The 18,842-nt window shown below is 41.2% G+C and overlaps 1 protein-coding gene across 2 annotated transcripts; it reads right to left on the bottom strand.

Moving 5' to 3' along the window:
* Nucleotides 1–4,627: 4,627 nt before the first annotated feature.
* Nucleotides 4,628–18,753, bottom strand: MLC1 (modulator of VRAC current 1). 2 transcript variants are annotated; one of them, XM_058022822.1, is made up of 12 exons: nucleotides 18,662–18,753; nucleotides 17,802–17,985; nucleotides 15,598–15,687; nucleotides 13,514–13,567; nucleotides 13,263–13,364; nucleotides 11,514–11,615; nucleotides 10,543–10,614; nucleotides 9,957–10,073; nucleotides 9,180–9,236; nucleotides 7,924–8,046; nucleotides 6,352–6,519; nucleotides 4,628–5,199 (listed from the first exon to the last, which is right to left on the bottom strand). In XM_058022822.1, the coding sequence occupies exons 2-12, from the start codon at nucleotides 17,979–17,981 to the stop codon at nucleotides 5,125–5,127; spliced, it is 1,140 nt and encodes a 379-aa protein (XP_057878805.1). In that variant the 5' UTR covers nucleotides 17,982–17,985; nucleotides 18,662–18,753; the 3' UTR covers nucleotides 4,628–5,124. The 2 variants fall into 2 exon arrangements, with proteins under 2 accessions (XP_057878805.1, XP_057878806.1); XM_058022823.1 differs by lacking the exon at nucleotides 13,514–13,567 and having other exon boundaries at nucleotides 13,263–13,349.
* Nucleotides 18,754–18,842: the final 89 nt, after the last annotated feature.

Here is an 18,842-nt window from a genome sequence, read left to right as displayed (position 1 = left end):
CAGCCCAGCTACCCTGTAAGCAGGGCAGGGCTTTTTCCCAACCCCGGCAGCTTTCTGCCTGCTGCTGGCCCCTGGCCAGCGTGACCCCCTGTACTCGGGGCGTGTCACAGCCTGCGTCCCTGGTGCCGGTCCTGAAGCGCTTCAGCGCGTCGAGGCCCCTGTGGCCTCCTCTCAGTGCAGGGGCAGGGCTGAGGCTTTCCTCTCCCGCGCAGCATTAGCAATGGCTCCCTAGAGGAGGTTGGCTGCACAGAGCTTGCTCCCTCTTCTGGGACTGTCTCCCCCTCCCCTGCCTCCCCCTCCCCTGTCTTCCCCCTAGTTGGTGTGAGTGAGGAAGTGTGGTTGTGCTTTAGGAACAGAGCCAGTGTAGCTTAGACTTCCCAGGAGGGAAAGAGGAGCTCTGTGCAGCCGCAGGCGGGTGCCCAAAATGCACGGGTGGAGAAAGCCTCCGGCCTTGCCCCTGCTTTCTGAGGGCGGCGCGAAGCCGCTTAGCGGCAGCGTGGGCAGCGTGACCCGCCTGTAGCCAGGGCCAGGGCGTGCGCCCACGCTGCCGGTGGTGCTGGTGAGCTGCCAGCGTGCGGGCCCTGTACTCGGGGCCCGTGTCAGGACCTTGGCGGCACCCTTTGTCCCCAGGAGCAGCCCCACCCGGGTCCCTGTAAGCAGGGCTGGGGAGGCTCCTTTAGCCAGGCGACAGGAACGAGCGCTCCCGGGCCCTTGCCAGGGGGCAGCTTGCAGAAGTGCCGTGCCGCAGGGCACGCTCCTGCCTTTGGCAGTGCTTCGGGCTGGCGCCACGTGGCTGGCGGCCTCGTACAGGAGGCTCCCGGGGCTCTGCAGGCGGCCGTGTTGCCGCGCTGCGCTGCGGCCGGGCTCTGGCCTGTCCCCAAGTGGGGCGCGGGCCGGAGCCTGTGCTCCGTAGTGCTTGTTGGGGGGTGCCGGGCAGCGGGGGGCGGCCCCGTAAGTGGGGTTCTGTGCGTCCCCTGGCCTCGGCGGGCGGTTGGAGGGACCCCCTGTAATCAGGCGGGTGTCCCTGGCCCCGGTCTTTCAGAGGCGTGGGGCCAGGAGTCACGGGGCCGGCCGTGTGCCCTCCCTGTCCTCAGGGCTGGGCTGGCGGCCCCTCGGCTTTAGGCCGTGAGCTGGACTGCCTGACGGTAGAGTCAGGTTCCTGTCGCCTTGGGGGAAGGCCGAGCTCTGTGGCTCCCCGGGTGTGGACCGGCCTGTAAGCAGGCTGCGGGTCTGGGAGCCTTTGTGCTCCCTTTCAGCTGGCAGCCTGTGTGGGGCGCCCGCCCCGTTAGTGGGGAGCGCCCCGCAGCTGGTGGAGAGAAGGAGCCTCCATAGGCCTTGGGGACCAGAGCCGCCCTGTAAGTGGGGGCCTGTAAGTGCTCTGGAGCCCCGGGCACTTTTTAGTCCAGGCAGCGGCCTGAGCCCCCTGTAAGCAGGGGTGTGCAGCCTCTTGGCCGCTGCCTTGCGTGCCCAGCTTCCTTTGCCCAGAGGGCCCGGCTCCCAGCACGGCGTGGGACTGCGCCGGACGTCGGGACGGTGAGTGAAGCTGTAGTTGGAGGCTTTTGGGCAGCTGGGGGGCCGCGGCGTTGCTGGCACGAGGCTGTGGGGCTGTTGGGTGGCCCTTCCCTATGGCAGCTGGAGCTCCTCGGGCCTGATTGTGTCCTCGTCGACGTTTGCAGAAGCCGTGGGACAGCGAGGAAAGAGCGAGCCGCAGGAGCGGCCTCTTCGAGCTCAAGAGTGGATCGGCGAGGCAAGAGCCAGCCTTCAGCATCGGCGGCCTCGAGCCCAGAAGCGCAGCCGCAAGGTAAGAGCAGCAGCTTGGAGCTGAAGTGTGGGGCTTTTGGGCAGCCGGTTGGGGATGTCCCTGTGGGGCTGTTGGGTGGCGGTTCCCTGCAGGCACGGGGCCTGGAGTTTCTCAGGCCTGAGCGTGTCGTCGTCCGTTGGCAGAAGCCGTGGGACGACGGGGCAAGAGCGGCAGCGCCTTCGAGATCAAGAGCGGAACGGCGAGGCACAGGAGCCGAAGAGGGACGCGAGGGGCCCTCTGGGCAAAGGGCCTTTTCCAGGCCAGGGCGCCTTCAGGGTGCCGCGGCCGGCTTTGCGCTGGGCGACCTCCCTGCGTGCAGGGCTGGTCCTTGCTGTGCTTGGCCTTTTGCCTTGTGCTCCTTTGGCTGCCCGGAGAGAGGGGCGACCCTGTAAAGGAGGGTGTGAGAGCCCCTGTCTCCGCACCGCAGGGGGGAAACGGAGCTCTCCCGGCCCCCAGCCCAGCTACCCTGTAAGCAGGGCAGGGCTTTTTCCCAACCCCGGCAGCTTTCTGCCTGCTGCTGGCCCCTGGCCAGCGTGACCCCCTGTACTCGGGGCGTGTCACAGCCTGCGTCCCTGGTGCCGGTCCTGAAGCGCTTCAGCGCGTCGAGGCCCCTGTGGCCTCCTCTCAGTGCAGGGGCAGGGCTGAGGCTTTCCTCTCCCGCGCAGCATTAGCAATGGCTCCCTAGAGGAGGTTGGCTGCACAGAGCTTGCTCCCTCTTCTGGGACTGTCTCCCCCTCCCCTGCCTCCCCCTCCCCTGTCTTCCCCCTAGTTGGTGTGAGTGAGGAAGTGTGGTTGTGCTTTAGGAACAGAGCCAGTGTAGCTTAGACTTCCCAGGAGGGAAAGAGGAGCTCTGTGCAGCCGCAGGCGGGTGCCCAAAATGCACGGGTGGAGAAAGCCTCCGGCCTTGCCCCTGCTTTCTGAGGGCGGCGCGAAGCCGCTTAGCGGCAGCGTGGGCAGCGTGACCCGCCTGTAGCCAGGGCCAGGGCGTGCGCCCACGCTGCCGGTGGTGCTGGTGAGCTGCCAGCGTGCGGGCCCTGTACTCGGGGCCCGTGTCAGGACCTTGGCGGCACCCTTTGTCCCCAGGAGCAGCCCCACCCGGGTCCCTGTAAGCAGGGCTGGGGAGGCTCCTTTAGCCAGGCGACAGGAACGAGCGCTCCCGGGCCCTTGCCAGGGGGCAGCTTGCAGAAGTGCCGTGCCGCAGGGCACGCTCCTGCCTTTGGCAGTGCTTCGGGCTGGCGCCACGTGGCTGGCGGCCTCGTACAGGAGGCTCCCGGGGCTCTGCAGGCGGCCGTGTTGCCGCGCTGCGCTGCGGCCGGGCTCTGGCCTGTCCCCAAGTGGGGCGCGGGCCGGAGCCTGTGCTCCGTAGTGCTTGTTGGGGGGTGCCGGGCAGCGGGGGGCGGCCCCGTAAGTGGGGTTCTGTGCGTCCCCTGGCCTCGGCGGGCGGTTGGAGGGACCCCCTGTAATCAGGCGGGTGTCCCTGGCCCCGGTCTTTCAGAGGCGTGGGGCCAGGAGTCACGGGGCCGGCCGTGTGCCCTCCCTGTCCTCAGGGCTGGGCTGGCGGCCCCTCGGCTTTAGGCCGTGAGCTGGACTGCCTGACGGTAGAGTCAGGTTGATTCCATCTTCACTTGACAGAAAACATAATCTATTAAAGGTACAGATTCCGTTAAACAATGTGTTTTACCATATAAACTAAAACAAATCATCAAGGAAATGGTTAAGTTATAGTCCCACTATTCTGCATATTAATCTCTTTTTTCTTTAAATGATTCATGAAGAACTTCTACACTGTCCACAGTCTTTTTCCTGTTTAATTCATGAGATTTAGGAAGTTAGACTTTTATTTTTAGATAGGAGTGTAACTATTCCTTTGCAACTTTCAAAAAAATAGGGTACCGTCAACCTAAGTTTTCCTACTTGTAAAATTGGTAGGATTGTAGCAGATATACACTTAATTACCTGTGACATTGAGAGAATGGTCACACAAGTAGCACCAGTACAGTCATGAAATTTTGCAATATTTAAGAAACAGCAACTGCAGCCTGTGGTTGTTGATGTAGTAGACTGGCCCAAATGCACACCCTATTGTTTTTAGGTGGACCAGGAGGTTGCTGTTTACATGCTCTTAAAAAGCACTGCTCTGAATTTGAAAGAGTACCCTCTATGTATTTAATTCCAGAATAAAGGTCAGCTTTCCCAAAATGAAAATAAACATGTTCCTGTGCCTGAAAGGCTCCACACACTACACACCCTTCTCTCTTTCTTTCCCCTTCTCAAATGCAAAGAGCGAAGTTTTGCAGCATGCTCTGAACAAACAGAATTATTTCACCTTAAAAAGAATGAACTTCTAAGTCTATAATCTCTCAAAACCCAACAATAAAACAACAAAAACAGGAACAAAATAACCTCACCACCTTGTCAGCAGCTATCACCCTGGTTACCCCAGAATTCCTATTAACTTGGAAATTCTAATAGAGTTTGAAATCTACCCTATCGTACCCATAGTTCAGCTACAAGAAAAGGTCACCTGTATGGGGAATGTTCCTTGTTTCAGGGTAGCTAAGTTAAACAGGTTTTAAAAATAGTTAGGAAAAGAAATAAATGAGAAGTAATATATCTAAAAATAAACAAAGCCTCTTTCAAAATCAGTAGTATCTACTGTTATTTGGCCAGTTTCTTTCTGTTTGTTGGATGTTTTAGTTCTGGCTAGCAGCTTATGTGTCCCAGCACTCAGAAAAAGCCTCTCCCCTCTTTTAATAGCCCAGAAATTGAAGTTTAATGGGAAAGAATATTCTGTTTTCACCCTTCAGATAAGAATGTCAATCCACATTCTCAAGTTTCCACATAATAAAGACTTTTATTTATATAAAAGCAATAAGATGCAGAAAACTTTACAACTCCTACAAAAGTGAAGTATAAGCAAAAACATCAATTATGACTTGTACTCATAACTTTACAAAAGCATTTATCAGTCACACTGACTGCATAACTGCAGTTACAACAATCTCTTGCAAATATATGAAGCCTACTACATATTGCAATATTTCACTTTGCCATCAGCATAAATCCATGTGACTCATTACCTTTTTCTAAAGGTATCTTCTAAACACTAGACTACAGATACCAACAGAAAAGACAGATGTGTTAAAAATATTAACAACAAATTTTAAAATTATAAGACAGATACATCATTTACTGTGTTATTCCATGGCTCCTACTGCTGCAACTATATTGCTGTTTAAAAATTGAAGTTTTTAAACCTTCATTCAAACAGTTGATTTATTTTATTGGATTGTGCTGTGTTGGCTGCATTTGAAGGATCCAAACTACTGAGCCATCTGCACCACAACTGCTTTCCAAGCTTTATCTTTGTCAAAATCCTTTAAGGTATTATTGGAAACCTAAAAGTAAACAAATTTCAGACAAATGTAAACATGAAAAATGTTTTGATTAAAAACTGAAGTTCAAGCAAATAAACACCTGAGAAAATCTAGCAGAATGCAAATGTGAATAGGTACAGCCAGAGCTATTAAAATATTCTATACATTTGTAAATTGTATAGTTTTGGATATTACAGAGTTTCTATTTAGGATATAACAGTGTAAATTGTATAATACTTGAAATGTTTGGGTCTAAGAAACTTGGCCAGATTCCCACTTTAAACATGTTACTTAAGACATTTTTTCAAGACTTTTTCTAAAATATGACTGAAAGCCTTCACACCTGAACCTTTAACCCCAAAACCAGAAGCAGCCCTCATGGTGCAACTGAAGCAAGATTTACCTATATACATGCAAGCAAAGTAAGGTCTTGCCTAAGAACACAGACTTCTGAGAAGCCAAAGGGACTTGCAACTTCACCTGTAACATTATTCATGCGTTTAAATACTAAAAGGTAAGCAAAAAAGTGTTGCTTTTGCAGGGAAAGTGCTCCTTTTAGCATTTAACACCTAAGTTCTCATTGACTCACAAACCAGGAACACTTTTGTCAATAATCTCCAGCAGAGAACTCTTTAGCCGTGCCATGACCCATGCTCCAAAACATGACTTGCAGCAGTGGAAGTGCTGCTGTGCTTCATCTTTTATACAGAACCTAAGGCCCAGGACACAGACCCAGCAAATAAGCAACCCACACCAAATATCCTCAGCAGCCTGAAGGGACATAATTCCAAAGCTTTCCCTTTCCATTAGCAGATGTTTACTAACTTGACTGATTTCAGTCTCTGCTCGCAGTGCTTTCTATCCAGTGCTAGACTGAATCCAGCACTCTCCTTCTATTGAAGTAAACATGAGTTACTCTCTGAGAGTCTTTAAGGATACAGGGTTTAGCTCTGTACAACAGAGGAAAGCCTAAGCAGTACAGTTCTGTGTCCCATGTCATGCCCAGTTATCATCTAACCAGGAAACTATTATCTTGATTACAAAACTAAGTTTCATAGAACAACTTTTAATTGTGGTCTGAATTAAGATCAGAATTTAAGACCACAAAACATTTTCAAAAAAAGTATTTTAAAATAGGCATTTTCAAATTTTCTAGTGGGTATAAATACAAACCTCTGTTGTTCTGTATTCCTGTTTCTTAACCTGTGATGGTGTCCATGCTGAATCTTGTAGTTTCATTTTTGTCTTGTAATTCACACACTGTATTACAGTTCCAATAGTAAGGCATGCCTGAATTAGCAGCATCAACATCAGAAGCAACAGGAGTACATCATAAGATTGCTGAAAATAGACATATGTTGTTAATTACTTGAATAAAATATTTGATAATGTTCCCATCTCTATACTTTAACAATTCCTATCTAGACTTTTTTAACAAATTATAATTTACAGTTTATTTCAGCATAAAGTTTCAACCAAAATTTAAGTGCCTGAGTTTGTTGAAAGTAGAAGAGATCTATAGCTTCTAAAAATATGTTAATTTTTCAAATTATCTTTTCCTTTGGAAACAGAACAGAATTGAGGAAACTATCTTCTAAAATAGTGTCTTACTGCTGGTTTTGACCTAAGCAATGTCACAGCTATGCTTGGGCCTGGCCCTATGCCTTGCTGGCTCTGACCTTGCCCTGCTGACCTGAGTTTCTGGATGACCTTGGATTTGCTTCAGTACTGTGGACTTGCCTGGCAATCACTGCACCTGGCTACTATGGCTGGACCTGCCTTTCTTTACTATTTTTTGGGATGCTGTAGGACTGCTCTGCTTGCCAATGAAGTTTCTATTCATTTTCTGTCTTGCTGTTTCCTCCTGCTCCATAGTTCATCACCCTGTGCAGAGCAGCCCACTCTTGTAACCACACACAAAGCAGAGTGAGAATGTAAGAAATGCTCTGCAGGGCCACACCAACTGTCTAGACAGTGCAGTCATCTGTCTCCAACATGGGTGACAGAAGCTACTTAGAGAGGGGATGTGAAATGTCACCATTCCTGTGGTTCAACAACACAGCACACTCCCCCAGAATATCAACAGGATCACAGAAGTTGATTTTCCAGTCCCTGAGACATCAGTTTATTAAACCTTTTCTCTCTTTCCTTCTAAAGTTACAAGACTACTTAATGACTAGTGGAGACTCTTAATGGCCTTGGTCTAATGCCCCTAAGTGGTTCTTTGAACAACATCAGGGATTGGCAAACACTTTGCCAGTAGAGCTCAAGAAAGCTCTTCAGCAATGCACAGGTAACATTTCATACTGAAATGCTTTAAACTTTGCAAACTGTTTCTTCTCTGTCCAAATCCAGACTTTGAATAAACACAGGTGTAATCTTACAATCCCAATGATTGGTAAGCATCCTAAGAAACAGAAAAATGTACTCTTCAAAGACTCCTAGAATCTTTAATTTAAATACTACAAATTATAAAAGTCTCAAGGAGTCTAGCATACTGTATATTATTTTACTGTGTCTTTTAAAAAGATAGGATTTTATTCTAAACTACAATTTCAGGGTGCCAATAGATGTAATATAATTTCAATTATATAATAAGTCAAACAAGAGTTTTTACATAATTTCAATAACATTTCATTCAATCTTTATAATGCAGGACCTTGTCTTCATATATTCCCTGATTTGCTACTGCCTTGCTACTGTAACATATAGAAGTTCATTTTTCAATTGCATAAAAACACATACTTTAACAGCAGGTGGATAACTTTTAAAGATGTCAACAACTTGCATGATACTGAAGGATAAGTATGCAGAAGCAGTGAACAACAAAGGAGAGGTAACACTGCTAATGGCAATCAGGACCTCAACCTAAAAAATAAGATAATAAATGTTAAATAATAATCTAAAAAATTAACTCTGGTTTGTAAGCTATGTCTCCTTGAAGCAAGCATAACAAAAGTGTGTAAAACTGCATAAGATTATACACAAAAGACAAATACTAAGAGCTATCCACATTTCATGAAGATACAGAAGCAAGATTTGTATAACCTAAATTTCCTAGCCAAAACACTGCTGGCTTGTAATTCATATTTCATTCAATACAGATGATGACATTTTTGCCTTATTTTGTAAGAGCCTTTGATACACACCTAGAGGAAGTAATACCCAATCTGGAGAGCCAGTATAGAAGCCACCATTTATTCCTCAATTTATATGAAGCAATGAGAATTAAAAACAGATATTGCAGACTTGCAACATAAAATACCTTAAGCAAATAAATTTGAGTGTCCTGAGGCAAATTTACTGCCACACAACAGCAGCTGAGCTTCACTCAAATATCACCCCTACAGGATTGTACTCTGACTTCAGTTGTGGTTATGCCTCATTACTCACTTAAATATGGTCACATGACTATTAATTAGAACAGATATTTTAGGGAGCCTTAACTATACATCTAGAACATTCAAGGAATAAATGCACTCTACTGAATATTATTAGTGCTTGCTGCTAATCACAAAGATGAAGAATTTGTTTAAAATAGGTTCTAGGTCCAGCACAGCCTGCACACCTAATTTTCTTCTTTCAGAAACCACAACAGATAATGAAAGAAAAAGGGAACTTCATCTCAGGAGCTTGAAAGCAGTTCTTGCCATACCATATGAGGCATGTCATTTTTCTATAGTAGTATCTTTTCCCACAGAATTGGTACAAAATATCCAAAAACCAAAACAGAACAAAACAAACAAACAAAAAAAAAACCAAACAACAACCAACCAAACTCTTCAAATTCTTTTCTAGAACTGATTAAATGAGGCCTCCAAAGGACCTGCTGGAGTTCTTTTAAGGGATACCAGCTAACACTCCTGCTACATATTTATTTGTTACATTTTGTAGAAGCAGCTAAAAACAAGTGAGCAAACTTGATTAGTGCCCATTATCAGGCAGATTTTCTTAGCATTATTCCACTTTAATTTAGAAGTCCAAGTATTTTACATACTTACCAGACATTTACTTGGATATTCAGCAGCTACATGACTTGCAATAGCACTTGGAAAGCACTAAACAAAAGAGTGCAACAAAATAAGTATTTATTAACTTGAAAATTACAAAAATTATTATTGAGTTACAGTAATTCCCACTATTCACAGCTCTTTTCTTTTGTGAATTTTGAATGCTGAAAAGCTTGTTTATGAACTTTTTCCACTTCATGAAAAGGGATTTTACAGACACATGTATAAACCTAGTGGTCGTTGTCTTCTTTCCAAATCAGTTCCTTTGTGGCTAGCAGGGTAGCACAGCATCATTTCTGAATCCACTGCTCCTGGGTACAGGCTGTCATTAAGGAGAAGGGTTACCAATCACAGTCTCAGACTTTTAAAACAGGTAAAACTGAGAGGTTAAATAAGATATTCTAAGGATTTTACCATGCTAAAACGAAACTAAACTTTTCCTTTTGCAGCCTAAAATATTCTAAAACCTATGACCTTTTTTGACAGAACACCTCACTTCAAATACACTTGTTTTAATACTCATTTCTGTTTTACTGAATTGAGGTCTGAGAATGTATCAGAACAATTTACTGAAGTATTGGAAACCAAAACAGATGAAAAATATTCCATAAATATATTAAGTAATTGAAGTTTTAATTAATTTTCTAAGCAGCAATTCCCAAACAGTATTAGAGCCAAATAAATACTCCACTGGGGAGGAGAAAAGTGAAAAAAAAATTGAATAAAAGCCATTGTTTTAAAAGAGTAGCTTCTATTTGCACTACTTACAGCAACTAAGATCCAAAAGAATGTTACTGAGAGGTATGGACCTGAGACTAGAACATCCATATTCAAAGCAATTATTCCACCAAATACTGATGAAATTCCAATAATCACCTCAATTACCTAAAATAAGTAAGAGCACACAAGTTATTAATAACATATTTGAACATCAAATTTCCTACTTGCATATAGAAAGGACCTCAGTGGAAAGAATAAAATGCATTTATGCTACTAGCTAGGCATAAAGTCCATGTTTTCCAGATCTAAAATGTGGCAAAACACTAACTAGCTTAAGTGAAAAAAAGATCAGCTTCATTATACATATTTATGCTTTCATTTATTAGCTCCCCTGAACAATAGTTCAGTTTACACTATTTATCCTTATGTCATTATGTAGTCTCCTTCCCGTAATAAAAAGCAGTTGTGATTGATCTTGCAATCTTCTAAAAGGAAATATTTTACTATATATCTCTCATTTTTGTCTTTATTCTTTCAATTCTTAGCTACAGTGATCTCTTCCCGGCTTTAAAGAACCTTAGCACTGACAAAGGTGAAATAATAAATTGATTCAATGAAACAATGCTTTTCTTACTGAGTATGACTTAAGAATTCGAGCAGGAAAGCTGACATTGCTCAAAACAATGGCACTGTCGTGTGCAGCATTCTAGAGGGGAATAAAAAAAATCGTGGTAAAAAATGTACAAAATACACAAATACACATTTCTTTCTAGTTTCTTATACAACCTCTTACAGGTCCTAACAGTGGTACTTAATATCTGATTGGCCCAGAAGAGGTGACAGTGACACATCACAGTGTCCTCCTGGGTAAGACCACATCAATTACATTAAAACCAAATTAATTAGTATCAGATTAGCTGTTCTACAGCCACCATTCAATAATGAAATACTTTCATCTTGTCTCCCTTTTCCACCTTCAAAGAATATACTTTTTTCCTGAGCCTTCAGATTTTACAGATGTGGATTAGCACGAGACAAAGGAGGACAGGGCACTACACAACTACATCAACCAGTATTTCCAGTGTAACATCATGTTTGCTTCATTCTAAAAGAAGTACTGTTGTAGAAAAATGAGGGTGGGGTTTGGGACAGCACTAGTGAATAAAGAAAATTTTATCAATAGCCCCAAATCCTGAAGCCAAGAGTCATTGTGCAGATACCACCAAACCAGCATACAAGACAAATACTTTCTCTACATCAGGCTTCAAAAAGGTATTGTTTGCCTACATACAAGTTGTAGTACTTTAATATTTCAAACATCAAGTTTCATTCTACAAAACAGAAATAAAACATTTGCCATGCCCATTCATGGGATATTCAAAGAACTCTGTGCTATATAATTTTCAATGGGTAATTTTGAGTGGGGTCTTTGCACTTTTAAAAGCTAAAAGAAGAAATAACTGTTTAGTATGGTACTTTTATTTGTAGTTCAAATATAGCTTTAGCATGGAAAGTTATATACTGGTGTTGCCAATAAATTTTCGGCACATGTAATACAGGAAAATGGGGATTTTTTTACCATGCACAATCCTTAAGGGTACCTACTTTCTTTCTTGTACAGCAGTCTTCAGTAGACCTAGCTGAAATGATCACAGTAGTTGCCATGAAGATTTCCAGCAGAATAAGTAGAATCAAGTTGAAATTTATCTGTCAGTAAAATCCCAGACATGAATGAGTTATGTCTTCCATATGAAAAATAAAGGAAGGGGCTGAGTCTAGCATGATTAGGCAGGTTGAGTAGTTTCTGTCAGATTTAGACACATCTACTGATAACATACTTTGTTATCTTTTTTCTTGGCTCTTGACAAACTTCAACAACAACAACATAATACTCAGAATGCCTAACCTAAGAAAGAAACATTTACTTCATTTATGGAAATATTTTGCCTGAAGATTCTATCACTGTCTTCCAGAAGAAGAGCTTATGAGAAGGGAGTGTTTGCTGGGTACATTTGCTTTTTGCAGCTCCTTCTATGTGAGCCCAGAACGCTGCAGCAACTAATGGAACATTCTCAGGGGAAGGAGGGCCACAGGTCACAACTCCTAGGCTGCAATCTCAAACAGTGTGCTACCATATTGGACACTGAATGAAAACACAAACCAAAGAACTTCACCAAGGATCCCAGTTCTGTGCCCTGCTCAGTGCTGGTAAAGCATTCACAAACACTCTTCATGGGTTCACGATGCTTGCAGACTACATGGCAAAAACATGGATGCTGCCATTGCTCATATTCAAGAGACAAATAAGTGAATGCGATACTTAATGTTGCTTTTTTGTTCCTTATTATTCTCATGAAAAGAGGTAGACACGTACACTGCATGGACTGAATCATTTCCTAGAGGCACACAAGTTAGGAAGAATGTATCTCCCTATCTTGTCTTCAAAAGCACCATGTTTTTCCATCAGCTGCCCAAAAAAACATCTGGTAGTCAGTCAGGCCATTGGGGCAAAGTACCAAAAGTCTAGCAAGAACTGACACCATTCCAAACCTATACAATTACAGCAAACCATTATTCAACAACTTAGAACAGAATGATATTGTTTCCTCATGTCAGACCTGCTTTGTTGATGATGAAATCTCCATCTCTCTCTGACACATATCTTTCAGCACATGTTTTTTGAAAAATGTAGTAAGTGGCAGATTTAGGAGGCTTTTTTGGACACTGAAATTCACTTTTGCTTAGGAAATGATAATTGAAACTATGTGCTTTGCTGCACCCAACAGACTGTACAGTTGTACTAACTCTGCAAAGAGTGATAAATGTCATTGAGGTAAATTTCTAGAAAACGTGCTACAATAAAGAATACAGGACTTGTTAGGCAAAAGAAGAAGTTTAAATGTGTGGCCTGCAGAACAATTTAATCCAGATTTAAAATTCCCATGATTTAGACATGTTTTGACACAGCACTAACACTGGTATGAGCTGGCAAGGCCTCACATTATACTTGGCAGTGCAGTGCCAAGTAGATGCACAAGTTTGAGTCCAGAAGCACTGTAACTTAAACTGATGGACTATCACACTTAGTCCTAGGTACAAGAAGTAAATAACAGAAATTGAAAAAGTAAGAATAAATAAATTATATTCTTGTCAATATTATTGCAGGTAACTAACATTGGGCAAAGAGAAATGTAAAGTTGCTGCTGTATGATCTCTCCTCACAGACCAAGCAGGAATACTGGGATATTGGCAGCAAAGTAATGACATGTGATCTCCAGCCACCTAATGTCCTCCCCACCTTGTTTGTTAACAAAGATAAATGTATCACAATTAGTAATTGTTTTAGTAACTTACATTTATAGCTGATGGATTGAGGACAAGTTTGCATCCAAACCAAACTAAACATGTCGTTGTAACAGCAAATGTGGAGACAAAGAGAATCTGAAAATTTGGTATCTGAAAAACAGTTTCAGAATGGGTTTTTTCTCTTATTCTAAACATGGGGGGAATATGAACACACATACAGATATATAAAGATAGATTATATAGATAGATCTAGATATATAGAAAGATACATAAAATTGACAATAAAGTTTCATACTTACCACATTAATTTTATTCCTTGCTATAGCAAAGCTCACAACTGCTGAAGGAATACACTGGGAAAATTAAAAGAAAAGACTAGTGGGATCTTCTGCACAATGAATTTTATATATACTTCTATAGATGTATTTTATGTGTCTGAATTCATACTCAGTACACTTAGACAAACAGAAGATCAGAACCTCTGAAGAAAAAGTTTCACTTGACTGAACTCATTAATCACAGTCAGTGTCTGAGAATTACAAGAAGTTTAAATATACCTTCCATATCCCTCAGTTTTGACTAACTACCCAGCAAAATGTGATGAGTAAAAGAAAGAAAGTCTTTCATGAGGTATTTCATGCCTTTGCTAATTTAAATCAACTCTAGGAGGCCTTGAGCAGGAGAAAACAGTGCTATTCCCAAACTGGACCTGCACATTCTTTAGACAGACATCATCCTCACTGAGTATGCTAAAATTTGCCCAATCTCAAAACAGTTCTGAAGAACCTTGTGAAAATCTGCTGAGTCAAGACACACTTGGAGAATTGTGCCTGGGATGTCCTTTTGCCTCACTGGGAACTATGTTTCCCTACTTGAGGACATAGAGAAATGGAAAAGTCATGCACCAATAAAAAGTCTCACAAAGTAATTTCTCTATCCTTTCACTGTTCCCCACCACAACAGACATGGTTCTGTTACAGATCCAACTCTGTTTTACACAAATGCCTATTAAAATTATAATAAAAGTGTTATAGTATTATAATAACATTATAATAAAAGTTAAATAATGAATCATGCAATAAATGCCACATTTCTAATTCTCTTCCCACACACCTGAACACTAACGGCTTAACAATGGAACACTATGAAGAGATTAATACTGATAGGTAAAATTCTTGGCAGCACTTCCTCAACACCTAAATGACCTTTACTGAACATAATTAAAACATTCTTCTATGTCCTGGAGTTCCTAGAACGCTACAGGACTATGTTTAGGCAACTTAATGCAAGTACTAGTCCAGATGGTGACAGTCTAGAGAGCAACTCAGCTTCAGGCTAAACGAGACACTTGGTGGCCAGCTGGCTCCACATCTCTCTAGGCTCTTCTGACTGCACCAACATCACCCTCTGCAGCAGGAGCTCCAACACCTTCCTCACATACAGACACCAAACACACACACCTTCAAACCCAATGTGATAACCTGCTGCAGCCAAAGTTCTACCAGGTCTTTGGAAATTTTCAAACATGAAGTTCCAAGAGTCAAGATCGGGGCAGAGAAAGACATCTCAGTAACCAAACCAATGCTGCAGGGAATGAGGTATTTGTGAGGATACTGACTTAAACTCCTCCAGCTTTAACACCTTTAGTGGAAACCCAAGTGATAACTCATTCACAGAGCAACTCCTGGGACTTGTTTGTTTCAAGTAATCTTGGACCTCACTTAAATATATAAGTCAAGTTGAGAAAATAACAACAACAGAATACTGCCACAAACAAAGCAAGTACATGAGACTTATTAATATCTAAAGCACAAACTAATTATATATACCACAGTAAACATGTATATGTGCACCTCAAAGTACAGAAAAAAATACTGGGCTCTGGAAAATGTCAGCCATCTTCAAGGTATATTATTTTACTTTAATGCATTATTTTACTAATAAAATAAAAAAATAATAAAATTCAAGAGAATTTTAGTCTGCTTCGGTACATGGATAATATGGAAAAATAAACTGAAAACTTAACACTTTGAGATATAATATTAAATACATTTTGATAGCATACAGCCAGAAAACTTTCCAAATACATAGCAAGAAAATTTTTCTTAAAATGAAGCACAGAAAAACTGCTCAGCAGATTAACCTTGCATTCCAGTAGTAAGCTGATTAACAAAAATGGTAGCACAAACCCAGTTGTCTTTATGACAACAGTTATTCCTTTAACCATGCAACAAAAATCCATTTAATGAACTGTTAAATATAATTAAATCTTCCATGAAGAAAAGCAGTAGAAAAAGAAAGAATAAAAGACATAAAACCACAAAAATTATTTTCTATTGCATTTGCTGTCAAACAGCCACAGCAAATAATTAAGAATGCTTACTGAACCTGCTGCACAACGTAAATAATCCATTTCAGATGGAAAAATATTTCCCAGATATAGTGAAAATCCAGAAGTAATAAGGAGGCAAGTCTGCAAAGCAACAAATAAGATAAATTTATATGAACAAAACTGTTTTTAAAAAAACACTAGTCAGACATAAATCAGTAATCAACCCCTTTCAAATTGAGCTATTTTTAAGAAAGCAGTTTTTGTGTGAATAAATTTGAAGAAAAATATCAAAATACACTGATTTCTGAAGATATTTTGCTGGTTACTAAGACCTAATAATGAACAATGTTCATGTTTAAATCAAGAATTTTGTCCTGACCTGGAAAATACCTCAATATAACTCAAAAGGTAACTCCAGTGTTTAGTGGTAAAAATGTTTCAGAAACCTCAGCTATGTCTCTACTTTGCATTCCCTGCTTGAGTCTACCAACATTCATTATGCATATGGGCAGCTGGGCAATTGCCAACTAGAACACAGCAGTAAAAATAGTATTGGGATACATTAATGAAGTTTCTTCCACTATATTCTTACATCCCTCCAAATTCTCTTCCTGTCTTCATTCAGTGGCACATCCAAAAATGTTCAACTGCTCCTCTTACCTTAAAAGGTTTATTTCATAACTACCACAGTACCACACTCTGCAATAAGCCATTAGTGTCTTCTACTAACATTATTTTGGTTTTCCTTGTCATTCCTATGAGTAGGCATTTCTTTGAAGGAGCTAGGAAAGGTAAGAGACAGAACTGCTCTTTTGTTTTATTTGGTTATTTTTTTTTCATGTTGGAAAATTTTGGGGGGTATTTAAAGAGTCCTTGTCAAAAAAGGACAGAAAATAAGGAAAGCGTCTGTGCATGTACAAACACACACAGAATTTTGGCAGACTGTTAGAACAATCTATGGAACCATGAGTTGAAATTGTGTTTGGTGCTCATCAAATGGTTTCTGCACCAAACCAGCCCGTCAGCCACTTTGATGTCACCGTACAGTTGGCAACTGCTTCCTGAAGTAGATGGTTCTGTTCACTGTGACTTACAGTGCTCAGCATGCAGACTTTCTCTTCTGGACACTGTCTTTCAGAAGGGTTGATAGACACTAAACACTTGGAAGAAAAATCTAATTGGAACTTAATCTAAGAGTTTATTAATAAAATTGCATTTTCATTTTATTTTCATTTTCCCATGAAATTAATTCTCCTTGATAATATGACTTCAGCAAATGATCATTAAATATTATTATCTCCAAAAATTTACAACTACTTAGTAAATTACAGGCAGTTGTTCTTTTGGACAATTAAGTGTGAGAAAATTTAATACAAATATAGCCAGCACTTCTTTTCATGTGACAGTACATCTGAAAGGAAATCCAAGCCTTGCAGTTTGTCAGAAAAGAAAAAATGCTCAGCTGTTTCCACAAAAATAAGGCAATACTTTTATTCACTGTGCATAAACAAGCAATTACCATATTAACAGTGGGACAATCTTAGTTCTTAATAAAAAGTACGCTTCAAGACACACAAGCTGACAGAAAAAGAAAAGATCAAATTTTAATTGCAATAATGAAGTTTAATTAACTTGGCCCAGAACATGGAGAAGCATATGATGTACATGCAAGATGAGTATACTGTGATTCTAGCAGTGAACAGAAAAATTCAAATCACTGTGTTATTTGTGTAAGAAGCACAAGTATATACCTCTTCACACTAACGATTATACCAAATAATTATGTGGCTATTGAACCCTGATAGATTAATGTGGCAGTCAAGTACCACACATCTTTTTAATGCCAAAATGCTATCATGGGAGCCAGAGTACATTCAATAGTTAGAAGTATTTTCAAAAGAATACACATGGTCTGCATACTTTATATATTCTACCAAAAGGCACTGCTTATACATACACATGGGCTGATATTTACCCCTACCAAACTTATTCTCTACTTATATGATTAATATCAATGATAAAAATAAGCCTTCATACACCACCTCTGATAAGTAAAAAAATAGTCAAAGAATACCAGCAGTCTACATTCCAAATTTGCTAAATATGTTTCTATTTTTACAAAGGATTTTTTTTCAATAATATCAGTGATGAAATTCTTAGTATTCAAATGATGTCAAACAGAACAGAGCACTAGGCACTAAGAACTGGGCACTAAGGCCTCTATTTTGAAATTTGCTATAATTTAAAGTACTTACTCCCATCAGCAAAGAAAATATCCATGTTTTGTAACTAAAGCAAGGATGCAGCCTCTTTGACAGCTGAAGGTCACTGGATTTGATATCTGGTATATAATTTCCATTCTCTTGTTTTCCTCGCTCCAAAGTTGGCATCCTGTCATAGCTAAATTCTTCTCTGTAACCTTCTTCCCTGGTCATAACACTTCACAAAGGCAATTAAATAATAATAATGCAAGTTACAAAGAAAGAGAAAAAAATATAATTTAGACCCTTCACATACCAAAATCAGTGTTCAACTCGGTTTTTTTGCATTCAAGACGAAATGAATAAACACAATGTTTAGCTACTGGATGTATTTACATCTCAAAATACATAAACTTTCTAACAACTTACTTGCACACCTTAACTAAATTTCATCCTACAGCCACAGTTCATAATGACATAATAAAAGTACCAACATATTTAAAGTTTGTGTATCTATGATACCTCAGTAAATTTCTATATCAAGATCTAAGAACCAGTTTTAGAGGTGTTTAGTTAGTGCATGCCTCTATAACCAAAGCTTTTTTCTTTTTCAACTCTAGGGCAGCAAAGAAAATCAAACAGGTTTCAATATAAATTCCATTTGATTTCAACACTTTTTATCAGCTATCTAAAATGACAGACTTCCCTATGAGTCCCATGAACACACACACCCACAATAACTCAGCTACAGCAAACTGTTTCTAATTTACCCTGTACCAACCATTTCTCTTGTTCACTTCATCCTTTTTTGCTCACCTCTCTGCTCCCCAACCTCTTAAAATACCACGAGGAGCATCTTATATTAGAATTAAGGTACTGTAGATTTTTCAGCAGTTAAAAACCTTGGTGCTTACCTTCCACTGAAAAGTGAACTGTCAGTTTAAAGCAGCCCTGTGAACACAGCTGCCTGTACACTTTGTGATATTCTCACCGTTCAGTGAGTCATGCTGGCTTTGAAAAGTTCTCCCTTACACTTTGGCTTTCAACAACATCTATTCAGATATGGAACAAAAGCACAGCAAGAACTTCAGTTAA

This window comes from Melospiza georgiana, chromosome 4 (assembly GCF_028018845.1).
Source record: "Melospiza georgiana isolate bMelGeo1 chromosome 4, bMelGeo1.pri, whole genome shotgun sequence".
Taxonomy (NCBI): domain Eukaryota; kingdom Metazoa; phylum Chordata; class Aves; order Passeriformes; family Passerellidae; genus Melospiza; species Melospiza georgiana.
Note: the sequence above shows the minus strand (reverse complement) of the source record. Positions and strands in the feature narration are given on the sequence as shown.

Coding starts and splice junctions, on each gene's coding strand:
- MLC1 (XM_058022822.1), bottom strand. CDS start 17,981: ATGACCAGGGAAGAAGGTTACAGAGAAGAATTTAGCTATGACAGGATG. Junction 10,615..11,513: donor ACTGCTGTACAAGAAAGAAA/GTAGGTACCCTT, acceptor ATTCCCCTCTAG/AATGCTGCACACGACAGTGC. Junction 8,047..9,179: donor AATATCCAAGTAAATGTCTG/GTAAGTATGTAA, acceptor CTTATTTTTTAG/GTTGAGGTCCTGATTGCCAT.